The sequence below is a fragment of the Strix aluco genome, chromosome 13, assembly GCF_031877795.1.
Source record: "Strix aluco isolate bStrAlu1 chromosome 13, bStrAlu1.hap1, whole genome shotgun sequence".
NCBI classification, from domain to species: Eukaryota; Metazoa; Chordata; class Aves; order Strigiformes; family Strigidae; genus Strix; species Strix aluco.
In genome coordinates this window covers 1,322,285-1,350,072 of record NC_133943.1, presented here as the reverse complement: position 1 = coordinate 1,350,072, position 27,788 = coordinate 1,322,285, and the positions used below count along the sequence as shown (strand labels likewise).

The 27,788-nt window shown below is 51.5% G+C and overlaps 1 protein-coding gene across 3 annotated transcripts in view; it reads left to right on the top strand.

Annotated features, from left to right (window-relative positions):
* The window catches only part of ARHGAP26 (Rho GTPase activating protein 26), a 145,884-nt gene extending 120,841 nt beyond the window's left edge, over nucleotides 1-25,043 (top strand). The window contains exons 21-23 of one of the 3 annotated variants that reach the window (XM_074838128.1): nucleotides 17,930-18,040; nucleotides 20,671-20,762; nucleotides 23,350-25,043. In XM_074838128.1, coding sequence (XP_074694229.1) covers nucleotides 17,930-18,040; nucleotides 20,671-20,762; nucleotides 23,350-23,438 — 292 coding nt within the window. In that variant the 3' untranslated portion in view covers nucleotides 23,439-25,043. Of the gene's footprint in view, nucleotides 1-13,296; nucleotides 15,560-17,929; nucleotides 18,041-20,670; nucleotides 20,763-23,349 lie in introns of those variants that run through there. The other 2 variants (XM_074838129.1, XM_074838130.1) reach the window with 2 other exon arrangements.
* The last annotated feature ends 2,745 nt before the right edge of the window (nucleotides 25,044-27,788 follow it).

Here is a 27,788-nt window from a genome sequence, read left to right as displayed (position 1 = left end):
GAGCAGATCTAAGGTCTAGTGGTCATGAAAAAAATAACCCAGTTAATCTAAGGAAGAGAGGTTATTCCCATGTGCTCTTGATTTACAGGACTAGAATAAATCTTCGTTAGGCATCCCGCTTAAAACTTGAGCAACATTTCTCCTTCCCTGCCTGAAAATGAGAGACATTTCAAGTATTATATATTTGCAAAACAGCCTCCCTCAGTGACTTCTTACTGGGCCTGGGCCGAGCAGTGGCCACGATGTGCCGTTTGAAGAATGGCACCTTCTCCCCATTGCCCCGTCCCAGTGCCCTGCTCTGAAGTCCCTCGCCATCCCAAATCCATGTCTAGCAGCAGAGAAACCAGTGTAGCATCATCAATGTATCAAACAGGACAGGATAGTATTTTTTTGAATAAATAACCTCTTAAAAATGTAAATGGCTTCGGCAGTGATCAGCTGTGATGCACGTAAGCAAAAGCACACGAGGAGAAGTAACTAGACCTTTAAATGCTGCTGGTTCCTTGCAGAATTTAAGTCACTTTTTCCACTCTGAGAAATAACTACATAAACATGACACAGCCTTATTCAGCAGCTCTGCTCCCCATGCCTGTGCAGAATGCAGATCTCTGCAGCAAAAATAAATTGTTTAGTTTTGCTTGACTTTTTTTTTTTAAAGCTTTTGTGGAGTTGTCAGTAGTAGGAGTGATGTGAACTTTACAGTACCCTGCTTCATTAGCCACATTCCTGTAAGAACAAATCCTTATTTCAGGAGCCATGTCCCTACACTGTCAGCAGGAAGATTATCCGGGTGCAAAGGGCAGCAGAAGCTGGTGCTGGTTGGGAGTTCAGGGGAGAGTTTCTTGGTTTCTGGATGCCGTGTGAAGTTGGCAGCTAGAATAAACTTCTTTTATTTATAGAAAGACCCCCCTGAAGGCTGTTATAGAGAGCATGTCTGGGGAGTTACTTGCAGGCTGTGAAAGCCCAAGAACTCTTTACAGCCATATTCAGCTTTTATTTTATTGGGCACAGAGAAGCTGTGAGGCAGTGGCATTTCATTCTCTGAGCAGAGCTCGGTGAAAGCACGGCAAAGGGGTTATGTGTGCTCCCGGGGGTGATAGGGCAGTCGTCCTGGCACCCCGACTCTAGGCCAGCTTAACTCGTACAGTGGAAGAAACCTCTGCTCAAGACTGGATCTATTTTCCTGTAGAATACAGTGCTTTAAAACGTCAGTAAACGTGTGCAGTCCTGGCAAAACTGAGCTTTCTTGTGGCCGCAGAATTAACCTGTGGTTACTGTCAGTGATCATCTCTGGGTCTGTCACAAAATACTGTCATTTCCATCTTGTCCAAGTTCTGGAAATGCTCAGATGCTTTGTACTTTCATTTGGGTTTTTTTATGGGTGTTTGTGATATATTCTATTGAATGTCTCGTTGGGTAAATAGACTTGGAGAGGCCAAGGCGGTTTGTCCGCGGGGCAGCAGCAGCAGCAGCAGCCTGGCCTGTGCCCTCTGTCCTGCCTTGGGATTTGCATCCTCTAAGTAAATCCCGTCTTTATCACACCGGATTCAGCAGTGAGAGCGGGGATGGCAGCTGCTCAGAAGTGTTCGGTTTCAAGCTAGGAAAATGTCCGGTTGCAGCTGAAGTTACTAATTCCAACATGGTGTTAGATGAGCTGTCGGGTGAAGTGGAACCAGCCGGTCTTGCGAGGGAGATGCTCGTTAGTCACTGCTGCAGTTTTCACACCTTTAAAATGCAAATGAAGTTGGTAGATAACGAACTGTTGCACTCACCAGATAACATCTTGCTGACTTGGCAATAAGATTTACCATCCTTGTCAGCAGAATGCTTCTGCTGGGTGCCCGAAGCAGCACCGTGAGGTCATCCCATGCGATGAAGAAGCGGGTACGGTGCCGGCAGGCTCGGGGCTCCGGTTTGCACCTCAGGCCACAGCGGCAGCACGGGCAGGAGCCACGGCCCCAGCCTGCAGCTTTGGTTCCTCTCAGGCTGTTGCTGCCCTGTTCGGCGTGGCCCAGGCCTCACGAGGGCTTTGGGAGCTGGCAGGTTATGTGTATGACCTCGGTAACATCCCTGTCGAATGCTTCTTCCCTCTTTTTCTCCCTCTTTCACTGCCCACTCCTGTTTTCTGCTGGGACTGCACAAATGATGCTGGCAGTAGCTGCACAGCCCCGTTAGTGCTGGGGTCTGAGCTTCGGCCCGATCCAGAACCGCCACTCTGTGAACAGCAGTGCAGGATTTCATTTCCCCCTTTCTGATTTGCACAGTTTAAAGCCCAGCTGGCTTTTCTTGCCGGTACTGCTGTGTGTTGAAGGTGGGATCTCCCGTCAGAGTCGAGCCGTGTCCTCTCCACCTTCCACATCCCCGGGGCCAGCGCCGGCTGCAGAGCCCGGGAGCGCTGTGTGCCGGAGGAGCGGGTGGTGCTCACCCCTGGAGGGAAGGAAGGTCCATGTGCAGCTGAGCCCCTTTGAGTTTTTTATTCCTCTTCTGCCCATTAAAGCCCTCCCTGGAGTGTAACTGGTCACAGGTAACTGGTTTGAGAGCAGCTCTGGGTTTGGGCAGCAGCTAGTTCCCCTTGGCAGGGTGTGGGGAGCATGGCAGTGCCAGGGTGTGGAAGAGCCTCCAAGCATGGACCTGCCAGGGAACTTTTGAGCTTCTGTTTCCCTCTGCGCACCAGCGTTTCTCGGAGGTCAGGCTTACAGGTCAGAGTATTTCTGAAATAATCCCTCCCCTGTTATCAAATGATGTAGGTGAGGTGCAGAACCGATGCGCTTCATGGTTTCGAGCTGTATTTTCCCTATAAGTATGTTGCCTGTTTCAGAAGGATGAATGAGGTTCAGGAGATAGGAACCCGGCAGTGCTTCTAAAAGGAAAAAAAATTATCTATAGGTTAACGTAAAACCATACAGAGACCATCAGGCAGGAGAGAGCAGGCAGCACCTGCCCATCTGTCTGCCATCCAGAGGGGTTGTGCTGTGTCAGAAATGAGCCCTTAACCTGCACGACCTCTTCAGTTCCTCTCCCTTTTGTCACTTGCCCTTGTTTTGCAGAGGCTTTCATGGCTCTCTTTCTTTTCTTTTGCTCATGTTGTTTATATTCCTGAAGAATAATGGCAATTAGAGGTGCAGAAGGCGCAGGAGCGGGTCCCACCCTCATCCTGCCTTCCCGTCAGCCACTTTGAGAATGTCTCTCTGAAATGGCATCTCTGGGACTTCTGTTTAAGAAATTTTCTCATAAATCAAGTACTCCTGTCCCTGAGGAACCTGGATTCTCACCTGCTCTACGCCCACCCCAATATTCTGCCCCGCTTTTAATTTGGAAAAAGACCGGGAAAATGCAGTGGGGTTTTTTAATTGACGTGTGTTGCTATAAAAATGGGGTAATTTGTGCTCAGAGGGGTCCTCTTCCTCCTGGGTGGGAGAGCTGGTGCCCAGGAGGGTGTCCTGGGGACAGCAGCTGGCGGGGATGGGGCTGCCAACCTGCTTGGGGGGTTGCATTGAACTCTTAATGCCAGCCGAGCGGTGCTTGCCGTAGTAAAGACATTTCTTTTTACTTGAGCCTCATTTTCTGGTTCTCTCTGTTCATACGAAATTGTAAAAAAACCCTTGAGGTGGGTGCAGGGTGCCTGGACTCTTACATGGTGATAGAAACTGCCTGGTGTGTTTTGGGTAGGTAAAGCCAGACCGCGAGGAAATCGGAACTTGATTAATTGCGAGGCTTCGGGCAAAACAAAGCTGTTTCTTCTTCCTTCCACCGCATTGTGGCCGGCTGGCTGGGAGCCACCGCGGCTCCGGCGAAAGCCAAGAGCTGGGAGAGGCGTTGTCAGGGCCATGAGCTTGGGGTCGGGGCCCCCCCACCAGGACCCTCCTCTGCTGCCTGTGCCGGGGGGGGAGTGAAGCCCTGAGCGCCTGGCATGTGCTGGGCACCGTTTGGTGACACACAGCTGGAAACTGCTGGGGCTGGAGAGCCGCCTCTCCCGCCAGCCCCGCTCTGTGCAGCCACACAAAGCTCGGCCCAGACCCCGAAGCGCTGGGCTTTGGCCTAGTCTGGGTTTTAATTGCAAAGGCCAGCCACGAGGGGCGGATCTTCTGACTGCCAAACAAAAAATGGCATTTTTTAGGGATTAGGTAAAATCTTGTAATCATAGCTCCTGGGGAAAAGCCTTATCTAAATTTCTTTTTAAGACGAGCAGACCTGTTCCCAGCTGCGGTCATATGCTGGGACTGGGGGTTTTACACTTGGCATCTGTGGTCCCAGGGGGGTGGGATGGCCAGAGCTGGCGTGAGAGGTGCCCTGGGTGGTCCCTAACCCCGGGTCACCCCGGGAAATTGCTGCTCAAAGCATTGCTTTCCAAGCAGTGTCACGACACACAATTATTTTGTCTTTCCTTCCCTCGGTACCTCCTCGTGCAGCTGGTCAGGGTTTGCACCTTTTCTGTCTCCTATTAGAGCTGCGACGTGCTGCTGCGTTGCTCGTGGAAATGGGGAAGAGCCCTGGGGACGCCCCTAATAACCGATCTGCACATAATTTTGTCTGGAGGGACAGAGGATTCTCGGCTGTGAAGCTGCTCTCAGCAGCAGAAAGTCAGCCTGTGCCATTTGATGCAGATCAGGGTGAAGTTACCCCAAATGTAATTGTTTCCTCTTCTGTTTGGAGTCACAGGAAATATTAAAAGGTGACAACAGCAAGATTGGGGACAGCACAGCAAAAATGAGGTGTGAGGTTCTGTGCCAGGAAGAGAAATGAGTTTGCTGCAGAGGCTCACCATGAGCATGGCTTGAAGGGCACTTGGCGGCACTGTGGGGTGGGCTGGGGCCTGGGGAACGGGAAAATGCCGAATTTCTACACTGAAAAGGCAGATACTGCAGCTGGCAAAGCGACCTTCCTGCTCCGGTTACCTGCCGGAGGGCCCAGGGGCGTTTCTCTGCGCCGGGCCGGGCAGGGGGGTTTAGGCAGACGTCTCCAGGGGTGCATTGCATTTTGTATTTTGGACATGGGCTTGGCTTTGTGTTCAAGAGGAGCAGAGATTATTTCCAGCTTAAAACAGAAACCACCTATCTGCTACTTTTCTTATTTGAGAAAAGATCCTAAAATTCTCAGCCTGTTGCTTGGCTTATTCCACATGACGTAATATTCAAAGTATCTTATGATTTACTTATTTTTTTTGGTGCAGACTGTTGTAAGGGTGTCTGTCTGCTTGGTTTTTTTAAAGCAGTTTTAACTTGGGAGTCCTAGATTGTGCCTGCAGTTAGAAAGCTCAGTAAACTTCAGTGATTCGAGGGTCTGGCAAACATCCTTAAACCTGTTTCATGAAAAACACAAGCAGCGTACTCAGACTCTGCAGATACATATACTTGAGGCTTAGTTGCTGATGGCAATACATTTTAAAACTTGCATATATATACATGTATATATTTCATAATTCTCTCCTATGTTGCTTTTAAATAATCCTGGATTTATTTTTGAAGCATCTCTGAGGTATTTTAAGATATGTGAAAAAGAGCGATGCTTGTAGGCCACCAGAGCAGTGATCTTTGGGGGAGGGCAGAGGGAAATGACAAACTTCCATCTGAGGTGAGATATTTCAGGCCAAGAGGAAAAGTCCAGTGCTGAAGGGATGCCAGCCTCCCCCAGCACCTCAGCTCGGCGGGCTCGTTGCTTTGGGCTCGCAGAAGGAAAAGGTCAAAGACAGATGGTTTATCTGTTTTTTTCTGCTGTGTGGGCTTTTCATATCCCCCAGAGTTTGGAACAACAACTTCTGAAAGCTTTAGCTCTTTCACTTTTTAGTTGGCTCTTGGTCTAGAAACTTTCCACAAATTGAACTTGAAAATTAAACCAAATATTCTCATAAAATAAGTCTCCAGTTCTGTGGCTAACCCCATGTGAACTAGTAGTCATACATCAAAATATTTTCTACAGGCTCATCCATTAAAACAAAGGTAATTTGTCAGGCTAAGAGCCCTTTCACTAATGGGATCAGGCGCCTCTTCCCTTTCGCAGCAGGAGTGAGTTATGTGCTTGCTCTGAATCTGCTGCTTTGCCGTTCCTGGGGGTTGTGCTCCTCCGGGCACTCTCGCCCGTGCGGGGTGTGTGGGTGGCTGCAGACGGACGGACGGACGGACGCTGCAGTCGCCGTGTTCCAGGCCGGCCCGCAGCTCCTCCAGCCCGACTCCCGCCGACCGCAGCTTTTCCCAGTGCTGCCTCTCAGGAGACTTTTCAGAAGTTTCTGCCTTTGAACAGCACTGCTCTGTTTGTGTGATTTGCTCTGGGAACATCTAAGAGTGCTTCTCGCAAGTTGAATTAAATTAGATCTCCCTCCAAGATCTAAAAAAGTGCCTTAAACTTCAGCGGCACATACGCTTAAAAGCCAGCTTTCTTGAAAGCCCGGGAAAGGAAATACAGACATTGCACTTTCACTTCTTTCTTAATTCATGTAATTAGTGTGGAGATAGCTGCATAGCTGTATTTTCTTCAAAGAAACTGCCTCGGACAAATATTGGCTAATGGAAATTTTACTTTCAAATAAAGCAGTATTTGAAAATACATTAAGGCCATTGTGGGGAAATGGATGCGGGAATCAAAGATGCTACACCAAAGCCTTCCCTGGGGCAGCCCGCGGAACAGTCTGTATTTTGTTAGGAGCTGATGTGCAGATCTCAGACTCATCTTCTCGCTGGCCAGTCCTTTCTTTCTCGCTGTTCCCTTCCCTGCCTGCCATCCCCCTTCTCCCCTTTGATTTGGGCCGGGTGGCAGGACCCGGGCTGGGTTTTGCTCCGTGGCTGCGGTGCAGCGCTCACCCCCCACATCCCGGCTCTGCTTCGAGCAACTCTGCTCAGTCTGCTTCGGAGTTTCTTTTGGGCAGAAATCTCTCAAGTGTGAGCCTAGCCAAAATTTTTACTGAGACTGCTGAAAGCGAAATGATAGTAAATTAGGTCTTTCTGCCACCTATAAATGTCAACACAGTCAAAATATTTTAAAGAAACGGCCGAATGCATTCTTTCTGCAGGCAGATTTAATTCAAAATCAAGGATGTAGCCTAGACTCTCCCTTGTAAAAGTCTTTTGACAAATGTGGGAGTGTTTTCTGAAGGCAGTGCTGGTTTCCAGCCGTACCACACAGGCACTGAAAATGCTGAAAACGTACCAAACCTCCCCAGTCGCCCAGCAGCTACAACTGCCAGGGCCGGCAATGAGCTGGGGCGGGCGGCGGAGCGGCGCGTGAGCGGGGTTCAGATGGGGACCACCTCTGTCCCGGGGCCGGCCACCCCCTCCTCGCCCGCGATCCGATTTCCCAGCAAAAGGCTGACAACTTGCCCCGAAGGAGCAGGAGGAAAACAGGGCTGCTGGCTCACAAAGACATCCTGTCTCCCTCTGAAAGAAGATCCTTGTGCCTAATTAACTTCATAAATTAGCTGGAGCTGTAACGCCACCACTTTAACCTAAAATGGAGGTAACCCAATCTCCCCGGTCCTTTCTGCCGCTGTAAGGGATCCTGCCCGCCGATTAATTTGCCCTTGTCCGCTTTCTGTCCAGCTGCATGTTGGCTGTGCACAAGCCGCTCTGCAGACACTGTTGACAGGGCTGTGCTAAGCTGGGAAATTATCGGTAGCATAAGAACCGCCGCCAATTATTCGCCTGCCCCCGCGTGCTGGCATCGCCCCCCCCGCCGCGGCTCAGCCCCGTGGCTGCCGGCACCTGGACGCGGTGGCAGCCAGCACCGGCGAGGCCGGCCGGGTGTGGAGTGGGGCAGGGACAGAAATCATGGGAGGAGGGAGCAGTGTTTCATCTTTTGTTGTTGGCTGCACTGGCACTTGGAAAAACACGGCCGCAAGCAGCCGTGTCCACTGTGGAGGGGAGGAAAATCCCCTCTGGCTTCTGCCCACACCAGGATGAAGGGGTGGGAGTGGGGGGAGAGGGGAAGGAGCCGCAGGCACGGAAACAGAGCTGCCTGCTTGAAACAAATGCCCAATGTGCCGGGGAACTCTGGGGAGCAGGGAAAATGTATCCCCCCTTTCAGTGCAGCCAGAGCACAGGTCTGATGGGGAGCGGCTGAGGGAACTGAGAGGGTTTAGTCTGGAGAAGAGGAGGCTGAGGGGAGACCTCATGGCCCTCTGCAACTCCCTGAAAGGAGGGTGCAAAGAGGGGGGATGAGTCTCTTGACCCAAGGAACCAGCGCCAGGACAAGAGGGAATGGCCTCAAGCTGCGCCAGGGCAGGGTCAGACTGGCTCTTAGGAAGGATTTCTTTGCAGAAGGGGCTGTTGGGCGTTGGAATGGGCTGCCCAGGGCAGGGGGGGAGTCCCCATCCCTGGAGGGGTTGAAGAGTCGGGTTGACCCAGCGCTGAGGGATCTGGTGGAGTTGGGAACGGTCAGGGTGAGGTTCATGGTTGGACTGGAGGATCTTTCAAGGTCTTTTCCAACCAAGATGAATCTGTGATTCTGTGGGGTGCCCGTCCGTCTGTGGACTGCCGGGTGGCATCATGGTGACAGAGGATGTGGGGAGGCCTCAGCAGCGTGGACCTTCCATGTGCTCTTCAGCAGCAGGAGCTTCGCCCTGCCTCGCTGGTGGCTCTGCCGGGGTTCAGAGGAGCGGTGCCCAGTCAGGAAGGGTTTGTGCAGGCACCTTCACGTGAGCTTGGAGGCAAAGAGGTCTCTGTACGACAAAGCTGAGGCTGAGCCTGAGCTGTTTACTGAGGGCCACAGGGCAGTTGGGGCTCTTCCAGACCATGCTGGTTTGGTCCCTGACAGCTGCTTCTTCAAATAATGACACCAACTAATCATCTCTGTGCAATGTATCACCTCTGTCCAGTATATCTGTAGCTTTTGAGTGTGGCAGCCCAAGATGGGACTTAAAATTATGTATTTTACTATGGCTTTAGTTATGTTTGACATGACGAAAAGTGGTTTTCAGTTCTTTTACAAGGCTAGGCTCTTCCATGTGTTACTAACGTCGTATCAGTTGCCTCCAGTCTCCATCCTCAGAGGTTTCCAAGCGCTGGTGGATCCACCTGCTGCAGTCTCACAGCACCCCCCTTCTTGAGGGGGTCAGAGACCTCCCAGGTCCTCCCCAAACACCTCAGGGACTCTGGGCACAGCACAGGGTGCAGCCCACAGGGAGACTTGGGAAAGCACATGAAATGTTAGAAATAGAAGTGAAAAAATAGCCAACCGGAAAAAGAGAATTGAATGTATTAATCTTCCCTGTATTTGATTAATGGGAAGGGAGAAAAAGCTACATTCTCAGCTTGATTGCAGGCAGAGGAATTGAGGTTGGGCCAGTAAACTGGGAGGGTTGTTGTGCTCACACCTCCCAGCTGGGCTGCACTGGGAGGGGGATGTGCAACTGGAGGAGGAGGATTTTGCTGATGAGAGCTGATGAGGCAAAAGTGTTATTACAAAGTTTGGGTTTTTTCAAGTGAAAAAAAGATGAGAAAAGAAAGAACAGAACAAATTCAGGACTTCTTTTGATAAATATGATCAAATTGGATCATTTCAGTATTGTTGTCTTTGGGTTTTGGAGTGAAGTGTTCTGATCCGCTCTCTGTAACTGATGTTTGCAGAATCCTTGCGAAACAAAGCAGCACAAAGAACAAATATACAAAAGGAAATCAGGCAAATCAAGTAAATGCATAAAATTATTATGCAGTGACTTTACTCACCCATTATTCTCAAATCACTTTTACAAGCCAAAATAATCCTCATTGTTTTTCCCAATGTGTATGACTTATGTGGGCAGGTGTTAGTTCTTTACACAGTGTGAAGAATATTTGCACGATACAAAAATAAGAGTTTTAGCTTGTGGTGCTGATGAAGGCTTAAATAAACGGCCTTTGTTTTTTGTTAGGATTTGAGTCTGGAAATGGCCCTCTATCAAATTATGCGAGGAAGATTACTTAGCCAGGAATGAATTTTTTACGGTGTGGAGTAGCTTTTCTAACCATTTCCAGAAATTACTTAAAAAGTAAAAGAAACTTTTCTTCCTTTGGAGAGCTGACAGTAACAGCTTGCGGGGTGGGTTGCTGCTGCCCATCCCATAATGACCAATCTCCTTGGGTGTTTGCAGAACGTTACTTCTTCTTTGGGGCTCACATCGGAGTCTGAGAGCATGTGGGGCAAAACAGCTCCCGGCATCTCCCTCTGCGGCTGCCCTTGCCGCGGCTGCAGGCAATCCGGTCGTCCCCTCGTTGGCTCCCTGCAGCTGAACGGCTCTGCCAGCAAAAAGCAGTTTTGTTTTTGGAGAATAAAAGACCGATCTCCCTGGCCCTGAGCCCGAGGCGGGGTGACACGGGGCTGGTGCTGCCATGCAGGTCCTGTGGCCGCCCCGGGCAGGGGGTCGGGGCTGGCAGCAAGGGCAGCTTCCCTGCAGCGCCTGTGGCCGGGCCACCCTCAGCCACTGATGGCAAGTTTGAGCCACTTACGGTTGGCAAACCCTGCTCGGCAGCGAAGCAGGGCCACCCTGTGCACAGGATGTGTTTACCTCAAATATTTGATCCTACCAAACACCCCCCAGCTGATCTGGGAGCTGTGATCCACAGGGGCTTTAATTTCCTTCATTTTCCAAGAATCCCATATGGTTGCTGGGGTGGCAGATGGGATAGTTTTCTTTTCTGGGGGATGTAAGATAGCACTGGATTGAACGCCAGAACAAAACGAGAGATTTCTGGAGGACTGTTGAGTTCTCCTTAATTGTGAATGCAATTTGTTGGTGACTAATGCATCCAGACTTGCAGAATTACCTCATGTATTAGAAGCAGTGGCGCAATGGAAAAGATGTGACTAAGATGCTGGCTCCTGATTTACCAACGCTTCCCTCCTAAACTGCCGTTTGGCTTCCTACTGGCACATTACAACTTTTCTATTAATAATTAAGAGCTTTGACACAGTTTGAAAGCACTTGGTTGAACATAAAATCCGCCAGCTTGATTTTGAGTCTGCTGAGAGCCTTTTGAAGAGAGGAAGCAGGGAGGGGGGTGCCGAAAATACAGCTGCGGAGCAAATGGTGGAGTGAGGCAGAACGTGTCGCGTCCAGGCGAGGCGCCGTGAAGGACCCAGAGACCCGTTAGCGTGGCCCCGTGGTTGCCTCTGTTCCTGCCCCATTTCGTCCTGCCCGTCCCACTTCCAGTGCTGGTACGATGTTTCTGTAAGAGCCGTGACTGATGGTTTAGTAACTTGTTGTGATACTGCAAATTCTCTGTTCTAAACAAGTTGTATAACCGTTAACAAGGTGCTTTTCCGTATTTTTTTTCCTGGATCTCACCGGCCGGGGAAGTTGCCCACCCGCCGGTTGCACTGACATGAGCACCAGCCCCACGAGCTCCCTCTCTGCGGTGCCTCCAACGCTTACTCATGCTGAGCATGCATCCATTTCTGATTCTTTGCTTATTCACTCAGCCTTTCTCCAGCATTAACATCAGTCTCTCCGCTTCATGCCAGAAGGCTATACCAAACCAGCAATGTCATCGCATCCCTTTGAAACATCAAGCATCATCTGTCTGGATTTGGAAATGGAAATGTCCATTAAGGGGGACAACAAAAACTCCAGCTCTCCTTCCGAAAGTCAGAACTCTTCCCAGTCTCTCTCTTATTCAAGTGGAAAAGCTTTTAGATGGTTTATGAAATTACTAGGGTGGGGAAATATTTCTACATATGGGAAATAAGCCAAGCAGCAAAGTGACAAGACAAACCAGCGTGCTGGGTATCTTCAAGATTACAAAGAGGGACACGTCCATATTATTGAAAAGAAGATTCAGTAATCTCTGCTTATGGAGACAGGGGAACTAGTAAATGGAGGTGTGGGAAAAGTCCCCGATGAAGAAGTTGAACTTTTTTGGACCTTTTTGGTCAAGTGGTGTTGACTGCAATGCGTTTTGGCTGCTTATTTCCCTAAGCGTGTCATTATTTTCCACCTGAATGATTATGCAGCAAGCTAAATCCTGAGAGAATAACACTGAAGAGAGTTTAACATCATTTTTCTTGCATTTAAAGTACGAAGCAGAGGAAGAGTCCTGCCAATCTGAAGCCCTGTGAGCCAATGGTCACGTACAGGGTCGTGCATGGTGCCATCTCTAAGGTGCCCCGTGCCAGCGCCTGGGGAGTTCTTGCTAGAGCCCGTCCGTCGCGCTCGGAGCTTTGCTGGCACGTGCAGCGGTGCATGAACTTCATCAGCTTCTCAACCCAAGGCTGCCTCCCATTTCATTTAGGCAACAGAGCCGTGTCCGCTGGTCAGCTGCAATCTTGTCCTTGTTTTAGCAGAGTTTAAGTGCCCCAGCGTTAAGTGATACTCTGATCAGTTGCTTTTTCTGGTTAGCTTTGAGAAGAGCCTTATGTCGTGCAGCTTTGTCTATAGGAGCGAATCAGGAGGTAAAGGGCTGGGTGGTTCTTGATGTATTTTAATACATCAGTAAAGGTATTGATAATGTCAGGATGGAAATATTGTTATTTATTCTTGAGGTGGTTTCTTGAAAGGGCTTTAATTCATCAGTAGACTATGCCCATTCATTGTTGTTAGATGTTCTGTGTCAGAAGCAGCCCCGAGTTCCACAAAAATAAACAAGTTACAAACATTTTTGAAGTGGAACTGGTGTCCTCTCAGCCAGAAGAACAAAGCAGCAGAAGTTGTCTGGAAACCCTGCTGAGAATAACTCTTCAGACCTGTAGATGCCTTGAGGACTTGAGCTGTGTAAAGAAAGTGCCAGAGGCAGTCTGGGTAGGCAGGCTGCAGAGGAAGAGGAATTAAAAAGAGGCAGGTTATGAGAAGGGAATAGAAAAGAGATTTTTTAGCTACAGCAACTGGAAAGGAGACTGGAGCCTGGAAACAAGAATTGCTGCTTTTTTCACATGTTCAGGCAGCAAACTAAACATCAGAATGGGAAAAGCAGTGTGCAGCAGGCAGGGGAAGCAGGGAGGAGGATTTAGCTTCTAAATTTATTTCTAAGTGCACTTGTTGGCTGGAAGAGTGGGACTGCCAAAGTTGAAGGCGCAGGTGCCCCCGCAGCCGGGGGGCTGCTGGCTGCGACACAACGTCCTCCTGCTCCCCGCCCGTTCCAGGGCAGTTTCACCTCCCCGCTGGGTTGCAGGTCATGGCCGCTGCGTTCGAGGGGCACAGATGGAGCGGCAGGAAAGGCGAGAGCCTCGGGATGTGTTGGGCTGTGGACCCGTGGAGTTCCCTCTGCTGCTTCTGTGGGGGAAAATCCACACCCGCCTCGGAAGACTCTAATTTTAGCCACTTCTTTCTTTCCTGGTTCTGGTATCTTTGGTTCTTAGCATTTTTTTCTGTTTTGTTTCCCACTATGCACCCAACAGGAAGGGCCCTTCGCAAAGTCCTCCAGAGTAAGAAGAAGGAAAAAAAAAAAGTCCAGATGACATTTGCTTTCTGCAGGCAGAACTGAAAGCAGGCAGCAGCCAACATTTCCCCAAAGCCTCTCACCACCTCTGCTCTTTCCATGAGAAACAGAAAGGAAATTGGATCCTACAAGAAAACCATTTTCCAGAATGCCAGAGACCTCAGAATAGTCTGTTCGCTCGCGTGCACTGACTTCTCCAGCGAGACAGGACTCGGGTCTTGCGGTCACATAAGCTCAGAAAGGTGACACTCAAGTAGTATCTTGGAAATGAATACCTGTATTTTACGGAAGGGAGATGAACCCTTCATGCACATCGTAGCCCTGCGGTCTGTAGGTGCCGGGTCCTGAAATGTCCGTTTGTTCTTCTTGAGGAAATCACAGGAAAGACTCACAGAGCGGGACCGCAAGGCTGCGCAGGGGTAGCTCAGCCATCGTAAGCCCACGTTCGTCTCTTCTGTGAGCAACCTGATTGAAACAGGATGGTCTTCATACTTATGAATCCCCGTGCTGTCATTAATTAATAGTTCTCTCAGTTGTTTTGGTGGGCACGGAGAGTGTTTTCTTTGCCACCAAGGATCCAAAGACACCAAAATCCTGGCCCAAATTATTAATGGCTTCTTAGATAGAGACTGGCCCGAGTGCTGGCTCTTGCTGTGAGGCTTTTTTACTGCAACACAGAAATAATCCTCTTCTCTGAGAATCATATTGATTGCATTACGCACTGTAATTAGTGTAGCAGGCCGCGCAGTTGGTGAAGCGATGACAGAGCCGACTTCGCACGTAGCGAGAGCTGCATTCTTTTAAAATGATTTCATCTCAAAAAGCTCATTGGGAATTTCTAGTCCCAGAGCCCTATGTGGTCGGATATTCCTCCCATCGTGCAGTGAGGAGGACCGGGTTGGTAGCGGAGGCAGGAGCCATCCTCTTGCACCCTGAGCCCACTGCCCTCTTGCACCCAACGCCCGCTGCCCACAGAGGTGGTGGGAGCTGCGGTGGGAGGGCCGGCGGGTGTCGGTGGCCACTCTCAGGAGGACAAGCCCAGCCACGTTTCAGTCACCAGCTCCTCGCCCCCTCCAAGTCCCACCTTTTCCGAGCTCCTCTGTGAGAAGGGAGTTGCTGTGCCATTTGTTTGCGCTCTCCTACCCCAGCGTGGGGCCTTTGCGGCCGGTTAGAGGCTGCTGCCCACAGGGGTGTGACCACTGAGAAGACGGGCCGGTGGCTGGAGGTGCCTAAGCTGTCTCAGGACTCATCCTGCACTGCAGACGGTTCAGTGGACAGGAAGCTCGCTGGAGCCAGGGGCTGGAGGCCGGGAGATTTGCTTACCAAGGCAACGCTCCTCACCTACAGAAAATCCATGTGCAAAGCAGGTGATGGGCATTTGGTGAAGAGCTTTTTGAGATCACCAGGATGGAGGAGTCTGCATGAGCGGTGAGAGGCCGTGGTAAGGCGAGAGGCACACCTAGCAGCTCCTCTGCCTCCCAGGGGATAAGCCCATGCATTCATTTGCCGTGCAGGCACGTACCGTCTCGGAGGCTCGCTGTAGTAGCTTCGCTGTGCAGAGCCAAAGACCGTTGTGTACAGATATTACAACCAACGGGCTCTGGCTTCCAAAATACCAGCCCCTCCTGCAGCACTAACAGTGAAGGGAATGTTCTAGTTCCTGCTGCCCAGAGGAGAGCACCCTCCACGTCTTCAGATGCGTCTAACATGCGCTCTCCATTAGAGGGCAGAAGCAGGCTTGTCCATAGCTAAAATAAAGCAAAATGACCTGCCCTGTGTGCTGGAGAGCTTGTTGCGTTAAGGGGAGGTAGGACACCATCACAAATGACCAGACAACTGCACCTGCTAGAAAGGAAAAGAAGCAGCAAGAACTGGTGCTTCAAGGGTTAATTTTTGTGATTTGGGCTAACTTGGTGGTCTTTGTAGCACCTCCTTCTGTTTAAAGTTGGAAATAGTTTTAATATATGGTAAGTACCAATGTCTAACAGATTTGTTAAGGTAATACAGGTAATTACTAATTTTTTGGAAAGACTGACAGTTTTGATGACAGAGAAATGCAAACAGATTGTTTTTAAATGGTGGCAATTATTAGGAGAACATTTTGAGGATTTCTGTTAATAGTTTCCCTTTTTTACAGCCCTCCTGTGAAAGTTGCAATGCACTGCTGTATCTCATTTCTATATGCATGTAATCCTCTGACGTAATAAAGGTGTTGCCCATAATTACAACGGGAAATCATTAGTTTCTGTTGAATCCAGCTTCTGCGAGGAGTAAAGAAGCCAAGAGTTTGGCCTTAAGCAGAGACGGACCTCAGAGCAGTTCAGGCCAACAATTTAACCTTCTTTAGTGTCCTCTAGGTGCCATTGCAGTGGTGATATTTATGACATGGGCACTTTCCCCCTGGACGTTGGACCCAATCCACAGGTGTATCCTTTCCCATTTGAGTTGTCACCATCAGAGAATGCCAGAGAGCACTGGCTGGCAGCGTCGCTCACGGGCGCGCGGAAGGGGCACGTAGGATCCGCCGGTGAGAGTCACTGGCCTCTCGGCAAGTGCCGGGGCCGGAGGAGGACCCGGATACCCCGCGGTGAACCTGGTGCAGGCGAGGAAGGCGTCGGGGTGTCGGTTGTGCAGGTGCATGAACTGGGGAGAAGCTGGTGTGCCAAGACTGATATTTTCGTTTTAAGGTGCTAAATTGTTACTTGACCTGAAGAAAATTACAAGAAAACACCAAAGTCAAGATTAATCATAAATATTTCCTGGAGACCCTCTTTGGATGTTGGAGGAGGTTGGTTCTTTTAAATAATAGAGATTGAGGTTTTATATTCAGCTTGAAATGAAAGAATGTTTGTCATATTCTCTTCTCTCTTAATATATGAAACATTTCATTCTGGGCTTAAAGAGCAGAAGGCAGGGACTGAAACAATGAACTTCTGCTGTTGTGATCATTGGATGATCATGGCTTAACCTGTTACATTTTTTACAGAGACTTTGTCCTTTTATTAAAGGTTTAAGAGGCAGCGTAGGCTCTCCTGGCCGCTGCCCGCGCTTTGTCCCGCCGTGTGTGTGCTGGTGCTGCCCATCGTGTTCGTTTTGGAGGGGAGGGGGATCTTTTGTCCTTTCTGGAGTTGGGTTTTTTTTCCAAGTTGGCTTCTGGTCCAAGCCATGCTCCTCAGGAGGCCTTTCCTCGAGCGTGAAGGAGCCACATCACTGCACACCATGCGGTGACAGGAGGAAGTATGAGTTAAACATAACTAGAAGATGTTTTTATAATCCCAGACAGGTATTTGGAACAAATGATACTTACAGCCTGGAGCTGAGAGGGAGGACTGTGCCCCTCTCCGCATGTGGGCCACATTTTCCCACGTGCCCTGGAGCCCCCCCATATCCCTTCCCTCTCCCTCAGGACCCCCCAGCTCGGGGATGGGGACAGCCCAGGGGTCCCTGTGTGGTTGGACTGTATCCCCACCTCGTCACAGACCCATGTGCTCAGAGGTACCGTCAGAAAACAGAAATCATGTTGCTTTTACAAAACTTCTTGTTTTTACAGAGGCATTTTCAGTGTGGAGAGGTTTTTCTGGTGTTTTATCAGGGACGGAGTTTACAGTCTGAATTAGAGAATACAGATGAGTTGATAAGTGCAGAAACAGCAGCAGATGAATCAGACTCACATTGTTATTTTAGTACAATAATTGCTTTTTGGTGAACCTGAGAATGACCTAAATCGAACAGTTTTGAAGGGACCAAACACTTCTCACCCGGCTTCTGCGTGCATTTACTAGTTCAGTAACTTGATTCGACTTCAGTTGACAGCCGTACCTTGAAAGCGAGGAATCGAGAGCAGTTTACAAGGGGGGAAAAAGAGTTCTTCAGCAGAAAACAAATCAATTAAATGTTTGTGGTGCTGAATGTCTGCACCCGGCAGGAGCCCGGAGCACCGGTTACCTCACCGTGTGTGGGAGTGCTGAGGGGCCCCAGCACAGCCCTCGGGTGCTGCTGGCGCCTGCGGGACAGGGTGGGCTGGAGATTTTCTCCTGCTCGTTGTCCTCAGACAGATGAGAGCATGGAAATGACATCCCCGTCCTGCAGATAACGAACTCCTCAGGGCTCCCAGCCTCCCAAACCCCTTTGTTTAGAAACCTAAGTGGGCAGCGGTGGCTGGGCACCGTGGATGAGGGCACAGGCTCTGACACCGCAACAGCTGACCTACAAAAGGGGGATGGAGGCTACTCGCAGGCATCATTAACATCCAGAAATGCCATTGACTATTTCAGGCAGCAGTGGGGGGAATAAAACAAGGCAGGTAAGTGGCTGGGCTGCCAGCAGCAAGACAACCCTCTGCCTGGTGTTGGGCTCACTGGGCGGGATGATGGAGCAGGGGTTAATTGGAAGATCCAGCTCTTGTTGTCCAGAGAAATGCAGATCTGGCCTTGAAACATTTCCCAAGGTCTTGGCACTTCATTTCGTAGCTGTGTCTCATGCTCTGACTATTCCCAAGGCACTCGCTATCGTCGGATGTCGTCTGACTGTCTCTCAGTTGCTGTTTGTTTCTGTGGTTGCATGTTGATAAGGTATCTGGTTATGTCTTGCAGCCCTCAGAATCCAAGCCCAACGTCACCCCTCTCACCGTCCTGGCCCATGTTCTCCGCGCCATCAAGTCCTATGCCCACCTCCTCTACGTCCAGCGACTCATCCCCCATCAGGTCTGTTGCAGAATTCGCTTTGCTTTTTGTTGCTTTTGCTATATTTCTGTTTAATTTACTTGATTTCCCCCACTTCACTTTCCTTTTTCCCTCTGCATCCTGCTCAAACTCCCCCAACACAGCTATATCTGCACTCAGCAAGAGAGGAGCTTTCAAACGTCTCCAGCCCCAGGGGGGACCCCTTGAATCCCCCCTTTGAGCCCTGTGGTCAGGCCAGCGGAGCCGGCGCTCGCAGCTCGCGCTCGCAGTGCTCGGCGTGGTGGGGGGTTGCCGTGGTTTTGCCCAGCCATTTCGGCTCTTGTGGTTTGCTTTACTCCTCTATGCAACAGGTAGGACTAACAAGCAGCCAGGTCTAAGAAGCCCTTGTAAAACACTGCCTTACCCCATTTTCTGGCCACTTCCTTTTCTTACCTGCAATTTGAGGGTAAAGAACATGGGGCAACGTAGGCGTTTGCCTGCTGGGTGCCTGTGTCTCAGGCTCTTGAGCATCGCCGGAATAAATCAATCCTCAAAGTTACAGACAGCCTAAGGGAGGGTTTCCAGGGACGCCGGGGCAGCGGGTCAGGCTGTGCACATCTCCCCCGGGGAGCGGGCCCTGCCAGGGGGTCCTCGGGGCTTTTGGCACCAGCGCTGCAGCCGTGGGCAGCACTGGGGACCCGCGCTGCAGGTACCAGGGGATGCTCCTGCCGGGGAAGCCGGGGTAGCCTCTGGTCTGTGTGCAGGGTGCCCTGGGGCGGGATTTCTCCCCTCCAAGCCCACCCCTGGCACAGGGGAGCAAGCGGCCGTTGCCGTCCCGGGCAGAGCTCGGCTCCTAGCCCCTTGGCAGGCGCCAGCACAGGGCCAGGGCACCGATCCCTCCTCTGAGGGACGTGTCAAACCTGTTTGTTCATTCCAGGCACAGCCCGAGCTCTTCCCCTGCACCTACAGCCCTGCAGATGCTGCCTGTACAGCTGCCTGCCTGGCAGCATTATTTGTTTGTTTTGCTGCACGCCTGCAAAGGCTGACAACAGAGTAACACCATCCAAGCAGCCTTCCCCCTCTGGGGGAGAGAGGTTCATCAGCCCTGAAACTGCACAAGGGCAGATGGGTGAAGCTCCTGAGTGCTTTGCTGGCCTCGTGCCATGCTTGGAGGCAGAAAACTAATGGGAGCAGTCGCTGGGGTCCAGCATTTCAGTCCCTGAAAGCTCCCCGGGCTCTGATGGGTGCAGTTGCAGCCTGGAGAGCAACCGGTGGGTGAAAGGGGCAGGATGGGGCTGCAGGGACGCTGGGCTGCAGAGATCGTTTTTGGGGGAGAAAAACAACAACGTGAATAACTCAAGGCAGTAAGCCTGAAAATACATTTTGTTTTTCATCTGACAGTCTCCCCAGGCACTGTGAGCGGTGCCTGCCCAACAGCGAAGGACCCTCTCGAGCAGGAGGAGTGTTTGCTCATCCTGGTTTTGAAAGTGTTTGGCAGCTGCTCGTGTCAGGCAGCTGGAATTCGGAGAGGAGTTGAGAGACCTCTGCTTCGGGGCTGTCTTCACAGCAAAACCAAACCCATTCACCACTTCCCTGGTTTGTGGTGGCTGTGTGACGGGGAACCGCTCTTGCCGTGAGGTGAAAGCGTGCCGCTTCCCTGGGCTTGCAAGGAGACAATTCAGAATAAGTTCAAGTCCTCGGGAGGATAAAAGTTGGGGAAACTGCTGACCTGAGAAATAGTGACACCTTGTTCCTGACCCCAGCAGCTCCTGGGGGCACTTCCAGTGCTTTGCTTGGCCAAGCAGCCTGCGGCAGCGCTGGATGCCTGCCCTCACCGTGGCCGGCAGTGTCCCAGCTTTCCACCGGCCTCGCTCGACCCCAAACCCAGAGAGGTGGGGGGCTCCGGGGGCAGGGGACAGCCCTGCCTGCCTGCGCTTTGCTGGTGGTGTCCTGAGGTGCTGCCTTTGCTCCCTGCGTCTGCCGGCGACTTGCTCCATTTCTGGCTCTCTCTGCTCTGAGTCGCTCCCCCACAGCGTAGGCACGCTGACTCTTCCCCAGTAAAATCTAATGGTTGTTAAATCTTTTTTATCTTCAGGTACAGTCTCTAAAGAAATGCAGCAAATTCTTCAAGGACCTACTTGTTTTTTTTGTTTTGAAATACCCTTCCCCAAGCGCTGATAACGCCTCATGAAATTCTCCTTGTTGCAGCTGTGCTGGGAGAGCCGCGGGCTTGGCAGCGACCGGGCGGGTGGGCAGGGTGGGTGCTGGCTGCTGCAGCCCCCTGCGCCCCGCGCCCGCCCTCCGCTCGCTTATGGCCCTGCAGAGACTCACAAAACATTCCCACACCCCACTGAACCCCTCCTGGCTGGCGGCTGGAGCTCTCCCGGGGACCCCTGGCTCGGGGCTACCCGTTCCTGGGCTCCGGGCATGGGCTCTGTCCTGCGCTCGGACTGGGATTTGCACTGTGGTGAAAACTGGGAGCCTTCAGCCTCCTCTGGCGTCTTCCTCACTCTTCCCCTGAGCAGCGTAACCCTGGACCCTTGCAGAGCTCCTTGGATGCCTCTTCAACAGGCACCCCTTGGCGTGGACCCCCCTTCAGCACAGCGGGGAGGGGAGTGCTGTTGTGTATGAGTAGAGTATTTCTTACCCCAATAAATATTTTCTTTTTGCAGCTCGCCGCTGCGGAAAGCCCGAGCTTTGTACGCCTGTAAAGCAGAACACGACTCAGAGCTCTCCTTCACGGCGGGCACCGTGTTCGATAACGGTGAGTCCCTGACCCGAGGAGGGCGCGGGGCAGCGCCGGGCACCTCGTGGGAGCGGGAGGAGATGGGCTCATTTTTCAGCGCCGTGTTTGGGCCGCGGTTCCCGGCCCGGTGCCACAGGAGCTGCACTGGCTCCGTGCCCGGCGCCGAGCCCCGAGGGGGGTTTGCTGCTGAGTGCGGTGGGAGGGGGGACACGTACTGGGAGCGTTCGTAACACACCGTCAAATGATAACGGCTGTGGCATTGCCCGTGGCTGGCGGCAGCCTCGCTGCCAGGAAGCGGTGCCGAGCGCTCCCCTCCACATCCAGAGGGGCACTTTCCTCCCGTAACAGCATAACAGCACCTCACCTCTCCTTTGAGCGGCGCAGGCGTGACGCCAGGGTGGATAATGCTGCGGAGAAGGACGCTTGGCTGTTACTTATTTTAGCACTGAGTTTTGCAAATTGCTGAGTTTGTTTCTTCCTGTGACCCAGGGAATGATTTGGCCTCTCAGTTCATGGGTTTCCTTTCAGTCCTCCGTTTAAGGACTCTCCTGTTTCCACCACTAGAAATCCCCTGAAAGAAGAAAGCAGAAATACTGAAACACAGGCATTAAATCCGAGGTGTACCTTGCCTTACTTCTTGCATCCACACTGAAAACAGCTGATCATCTCTGGGATCAGTGTGAAAACTGCCTTTTGAAGATCCTGATTTACTACCTAAGGGAAATCAATTTATTCCTAAGGGAAATAAATCCTAAGGGAGACCTGTGAAATAGGAGGGATGCACGGGTGGGCTTCCCCTCCTCTCCCCCGGCGCAGAGCGTGGGAGATCTCTCCGGCAGAGGTGTCCACTCTGCTCCTCCCGCTCCGTGTCCCGCTCACCACCCTGCCCGTGCCCGTGGTGTCGGAGCCGCCGGCACGGGGCGACGGATGTTTTGGCCCCGGCAGTGGAGGTGGCCACACGTCCGCAGGGTGTGAGGTGAGGGCACATGGGGGGACCAGCTCTGGGTGACCACCTTTGTCCAGATGGGTGGGACCCCCCGGCCCTGCTGTGGGCACGGACCCTTGGTTTGATTGTCAGGGAGGAGCTGGTGAGCGGTTGAGTGACATTTTCCATATACAGAGCTGTTCCTCGATGGCTTTCTGGGTAGGAGAGATCATCTTCCAAGTATCGACACCAGAAATATTCTATGCAGTTGCCATCATGTTTCGTGCAGGAGGTGGAAAAGCAGCGTGTGCTTTTTTTCCTCTGGATACTGAGAGCTGGCCTAGGTGGGCTCTGGTTAGTCGGATTTTTGGAGATGATGTTAATGAACATCAATTTTCTGTTTCCTGCACCAAGGGAAAGAGACTGTGCCCCATGGAAGTAAGCAGCTCTGGTTTAGATATAATCCCAATGTAAAGAAAAGACTTTTTACTACTTTCCAAGTAGTTCTTGGCTTTTATATGTTAAGCATTGTCATTTGGGAAACTGCTACCACATGCATTGGTTTTGCCCTGGGATATATATGAGAATATAGCAGAAGGGAGAAGAGAAGGAATACATTTGAATTAAAGAAAATACTTTTCCTAAGCAGCTCCATAGATATCTTATAAATAAACATGGTCTCCCCTTGGAGAGCCCGTGGGAATTAGAGCAACTAGGAGGGGAACAAGTCTGAATTAAATACATTGTGTTTGCTAGATAAAAATCAATGGTTTATTCAAGGGAAAAAATATACAGCATGTTCTAATCACTTAGCAGCGTAGCAGGGGCTCACATTAACTGGGGGAAGCAAGTTAGAAACAGCACTGCTTGGTAGAAATATAGTTATGATGAAGGGGTTTTATAAAACCCGGTGAAGCAAGTGGATCTTGGAAATACTTAGAGACAGGTTCTTGTTTGACTTTAAGGTTCTCTGCGGTTGCCCATGGCGGAGCAGCATCTCGGTCTGACGGGGAAATTGGGCTGCTGTTGCCCCCGTTGTAAATAACCCCGGGTTTTGAGAGGCACAGTTAAACTCCGTAGCGCTGGGCCTTTCACTTACACAAAACCTGGATTTTCCAGCAGATCTTGTGCACTTGATAGTTGTGTGCCCTTGTCGTGGCGCTAAATGGGGGGAACGTCCTGGGTGTGTGGGGGCCTGAAATTGGGGCAGGTGAGAGTCACGGGTCGGGGAAGGGAGGCTCATGTGTTTTTAACCAGCAATCACCCCTGAAACGGAAAACGCCCTGTTCTGAAGCAAGGGGCCCCCCTGAGCTGCTGCTGCCAGAGACTGAAGTTTTATACTACATTAGGAAAGTTGTGTTGCAGTGTTTTTATCCCAAATGCTTTGCTTAGGCCAGCCCTGCAGCACCAGCCCACAGCGGAGCGTGCGGCTTCAGGTGGTTTCCCTGTGTGGTCTCTGATCTGGAAAGGGAACACGGGGGGGTCCTGGGAGTGAGCAGGAGAGAGCACTTCAGCTTTCTGAGCTCCTCACGTATTAGTTTCCGTATTTTAAAATAAACCCAAATTAAAGGTCTTGCTCTATCCCGAGAGCAAGTTTGACGCTGGCAGCACACGAAGAGCAGCGGCCTCTACACCGTAACCCCCTCCTGTAGTAACCTGCCTTTTCCTTCTCTCCTCAAGTCCATCCATCCCAGGAGCCCGGCTGGCTGGAAGGGACCCTCAACGGGAAGACAGGATTGATCCCCGAGAACTACGTCGAGTTCCTATAACGGGGTGTGCGGAGCGTCACCGCTGAGCTTTCCATGGTATCCATGGCAACCGCTGGCGGGAGTCCTGCAGACTGTTTTGCTCTTTGCCCCTGTGCGACGCGGGGCGAGGGCTCCCCCGTGCCCGCTGAATGTTTGTGTGGATCATAACGACCGTGTCTCCTCCCGCGGTGCCGGGGCTGCGGTGGGAGTCGTCCTGGGGAAGTGGCTCTGCTCCCACAGCCCTGAGCTGAGGCAGGTGATGCCCGACACATCCATGTCCCAGCTGGGACACCTCGCAGCAATCCCCCCCACCAAAAAAAAAGAAAAACCACCAAACCAGCAACGCAGCAGCTTCACGCCGCAGCCTGAGCGCTCCGTAGGGGACCAGCCTGCAAACTGTGAGCCGGCACGAGAACCACCCAGCCTGATGCTCCCTCCGGTGAGACTGTTCAGCAGCTGTGAGGAGCATCGGTGGGCGCTGAGGGACCCCAACCCGTGGGGGGAAGAGCGGCCGGCAGTGAGGAGCCCTTTGCTCCCAGACCCTTCCCTGCTTTCCACCCAGCCCAGCGAAGCTCTGCCCGTGCAGCAGCCCAGCCCCGCTGGCGCAGCAAGGGAAGGGGTGAGGTGCTTTTGGTGGACGTTGACCCACAGGCTGTGCCTGCGGCGGGGGGTCGGTGGGGCTGAGCTCCCGGGGCAGCCCCGGCAAGGCCGACGGCAGAGCTCAGCTCTTGCAGGCGAGAGCGAGAGGCGCAGCGGGCTCTGCGGGGCACGGCACCGCCCGGCAGCTCTCAGGACTCGGCAGCCCTCGGCACGGTGGTGGGGAGAGTGTTTTAGACCAAACCTCTCAAACTTTTTTTTTTTTGAAAAGATCTAGATTTTGTGAGGTAAACATCTGTGATCTGTGCAGCCTGCGTTTCCTTCCTGGAGGACGAGATGCAGCTCCAGATAGATAGCACTCCTTTTGTTTGACTGGCTGGTTTGTATTTCCAATGCACATTGCACAGACATCCATGCTTTCGCCAATGCCCAGGCCGCTGATGTGCCATTTTGGAGCTGCGTTTGCCACCCTCCACCGCTGCTTTTTAGGTGGTCTCCTTGCTTGCAGCCTGGCGTGTAGTCTGTCCGTGCCAAGTCTGTGCAGTACTGATTGTGCAAGGTAAATTATTTCCATACTCACGGGACGTTTATTGTTGGTGTGGCCAACCTACGGGCTACGGAAAACCAAGGACGAGCTCTTCAGCTTCGCCCCCCGCTGCTTCCGCCCTGGAGAGGATGCTCGTGCAGGGAGGGGTCGGCAGGGCGAGTTTGCAAATCCCTCACCATTTTGGGTCGTTTTTAAGGGGGAGGGTGGGAGAAGGAGCCCTGCGTGACTGCAGAGCCAGGCTGGCCGGGTGGCATGTCGAGAGCTGGAATGATTTTATTTTGTGATAGAAAATTGTGACAGAAACCCCAGCCTGGTGGCGGAAAGACTCTGTTGTGCAGAAGCGACGCTGTCGCGTGCTGCTGGAGGATGGATGTCGTGTCTTTTTGTAATAATTTTAAAGACTCCGAGTGACTGAATTGCTGTATGTGTCACTTTTTATTTTTGAAAGAATTAATGTATAAATAGAGTATCTTAAAATATTATGAGGGAAAGATCTATATTTGATATTTTTAGAAGACCTGTAATGAGAGAAGCGAAGGACATTTGAAACCAGTTACAGAAAAGTGCTCGCAAACACACTCACATCCACACCCACCCTCGGGGCCCTGGGCTGCCTTTTCCTCCGCTTTGTGGTGTCACTTAGAAATGAGGGAGACTGAAATTTCAGACCTCTTTACATTTCTGTCACAGTCATTAAACTTCCTGGGCGTTTGTCTTGGGGAAAAAAAGAAAAAAAAAAAGAGGAAGAAGTCGATCTTTTTTTTCCTGATTCCCAGGGCGGGTGCGGTTCAGCTCATCTCCCGGGGACAGTGACCCCCTGGCCCCTCTGAGGACGCGCAGGGCACAGCACCTCTCTGGGGCCGTTCGGGCAGGGCTGAAGCCCCCAAACTGTCCCGTATTTTCTGCTTTATGGTGTTGGATGAAGAGGTTTGGAGGGCTAAAAGCCAGTGTTTCACTGGCAAGTTGCTGGTTCATGTTCATCCTTGGATTTAACAGTGAATATTTGTACCGTTTGCTGATTTTCCTGAAGCAGAGGATGGGGCTGGGCTTTATCCAGTGCTGCCGGCCAGTGCCGAGCCCTCGGGGCTGCTCAGAGCTGGCTCTGGCACCTGCACGGCCTGGGGCGGGCGGTACAGAAACCCTCTGCCAGGGGTGCAGGAGAGGGACCTGAGGGGCTAATGGAGAGGAGAAAAAATTTAAAAAAGGCTTAATATTTCATCTGTCAGCGCTATTTGCTTGTGTTCGGACCTGCCCAGCCTGAGCTGCTCCTCCAGCGTGGTCCCTCGGCCTTCGTGGGGTGCGGCCAGAGCCGGGGCCTTCTGTCTCGGACCTGACTGTGAGCCTTTGAAGATAAAGCATAATATGGACAAATGAGAATTTCAACCACCTCAGAAACACCTTAAAAGGCATATTTAAGGGATACGTTAGTCAGGGACCTCGTCAGTAATGCTGCACGAGCACCAGCACAGGCTGCTGCCAGTGGTATCCCCACAAAACCCTCTGGCGCAGTGTCCCCCTTCGGCTCTTCAGAGCTCGAGTTACTCCGAGACGGGAGCAAATTCCTCTTCCTCGGCACTTAGGAGCTTTTGGACACCTAGAGAGTTATTGGGAACAACAGTCCCACGCAAACGTATTTACAAGATGTCGTCTGGAGGAAAGGAAAATAAAACGTAAGCAGAAGTTATTGCTCTTACGGCAGAGGTAGTGGAATGGGTTTTTTTAATTAAAACTTTCCAAAAAGAAAAATTTGGCTGAAACGCTTATTAAATGTTCCCATTTTGGGCCAGCTTTAATACTGGAGTAAACACGGGTTTATTCTAAGAGAAATTAAAGTTAGAAAATATTTTTTTAAACCAGCTTGACATGACATTTGATGCTTAATATTAAAGTAATCAGTCAAAATTATAAGAAAGCAGGGATAGTCACACTTGCCGAGAGGTAAAGTCTCTCCTGTACTCCCTGTCCCATCATTTTACGTATTAAATGAAAAAAAAAAAAAGACACAGTGTAGTAATACCTGATGAAAAAGATGTCCCGGGGTGCAGTCTTGCCATGTTTCAAGTCAATGGCACAAGTCCCACCAGTTGGCCACAGCCAGGCCACCATGCACCAGCCTTGGTCCTCATGTCCCGGGGGCCACCGACACATGTGACATTTCTGAGGTCCCCACGAACCTGTGTGTGAGTTGTGGCCCTTGTCTCTTCACTGATTTCACAGGGTTTTGCAGCAGGAAGTGAAGCACCTTCGATGGTTTGGGAGCACCCAAGCTGCTGCCAGCACTCCTGTCACCTCCCAATGCCCTGCGAGGGGCGTGGGGTGGGGTGGGTTGGGGTTGGGTTGGGATTCAATTGGGTTGGGATTGAGTTGGGTTGGCGTTGGGTTGGATTGGGTTGGGGTTGAGATTGGGTTGCCTTGGGTTTGGGTTGGCTTGGCTGTTTTTTTTCAAGCAGGCTATTACTCAATAAAAGCAACAATTACAGACTCCCTCCACGAATTTTTCAGATTCCCATCTGGCTCTGCAGTCAGACAAAACATCCTCCTGGTAATTGTCTCGAGAAGACTTCTGTGAGCTCGGTGGCCTGAATACCAGCCCGGACCATTACAGCTAATTACAGTCGTGCTCCATAGCCGCTCGCGGTGCTTGATTAGTGCTGTGACAGGGGCACGTGGGTGCTCTGTCCTCAGCGCCGAGGCTTTGGGCTGCAGACAGGCTCCTGCTGGTCCCTGCTGCCGCTTAACACGGGCTCAGACGGAACGGCCGGCGCACACGGGGTGGAGTTGGGTGCTGTGACCAGGTACCAAAACATCACCAGTGGCTCCTCTGGGCGCTGGGGGGGGGCGGGGTCGGACCTTCCCGCACGATGCCGGGGTGTGGATGCGCACACCTGGGACACGGCAAGACGAGCACCTTCCCTTGGGGCGTGGGCTGCTCCAATCCCCACACAGGAGTTTTGTGATACTGATTTCAGGCTCTGCTGGCACTTTACGGGGTGAACTGCAATTGAAGCACTGGAATTTTCCCTCGAAGGAGGATGTCGCTTATTTTAGTTTCACTTCTGCTGACAGCTTACAAGAGGGTGGCAGTGAGGGACGGGAGGGGGATGCTCGTTAGAGCCTCGCAGCGCTGTCATGGCTGGTCCCACAACAGCCAGCTGATGGCTCTGTTTAAATAAAGAGGAGTTATTCTGAGTTATCTGAGAGATTTCACAGCACAAATCCAAACAGCT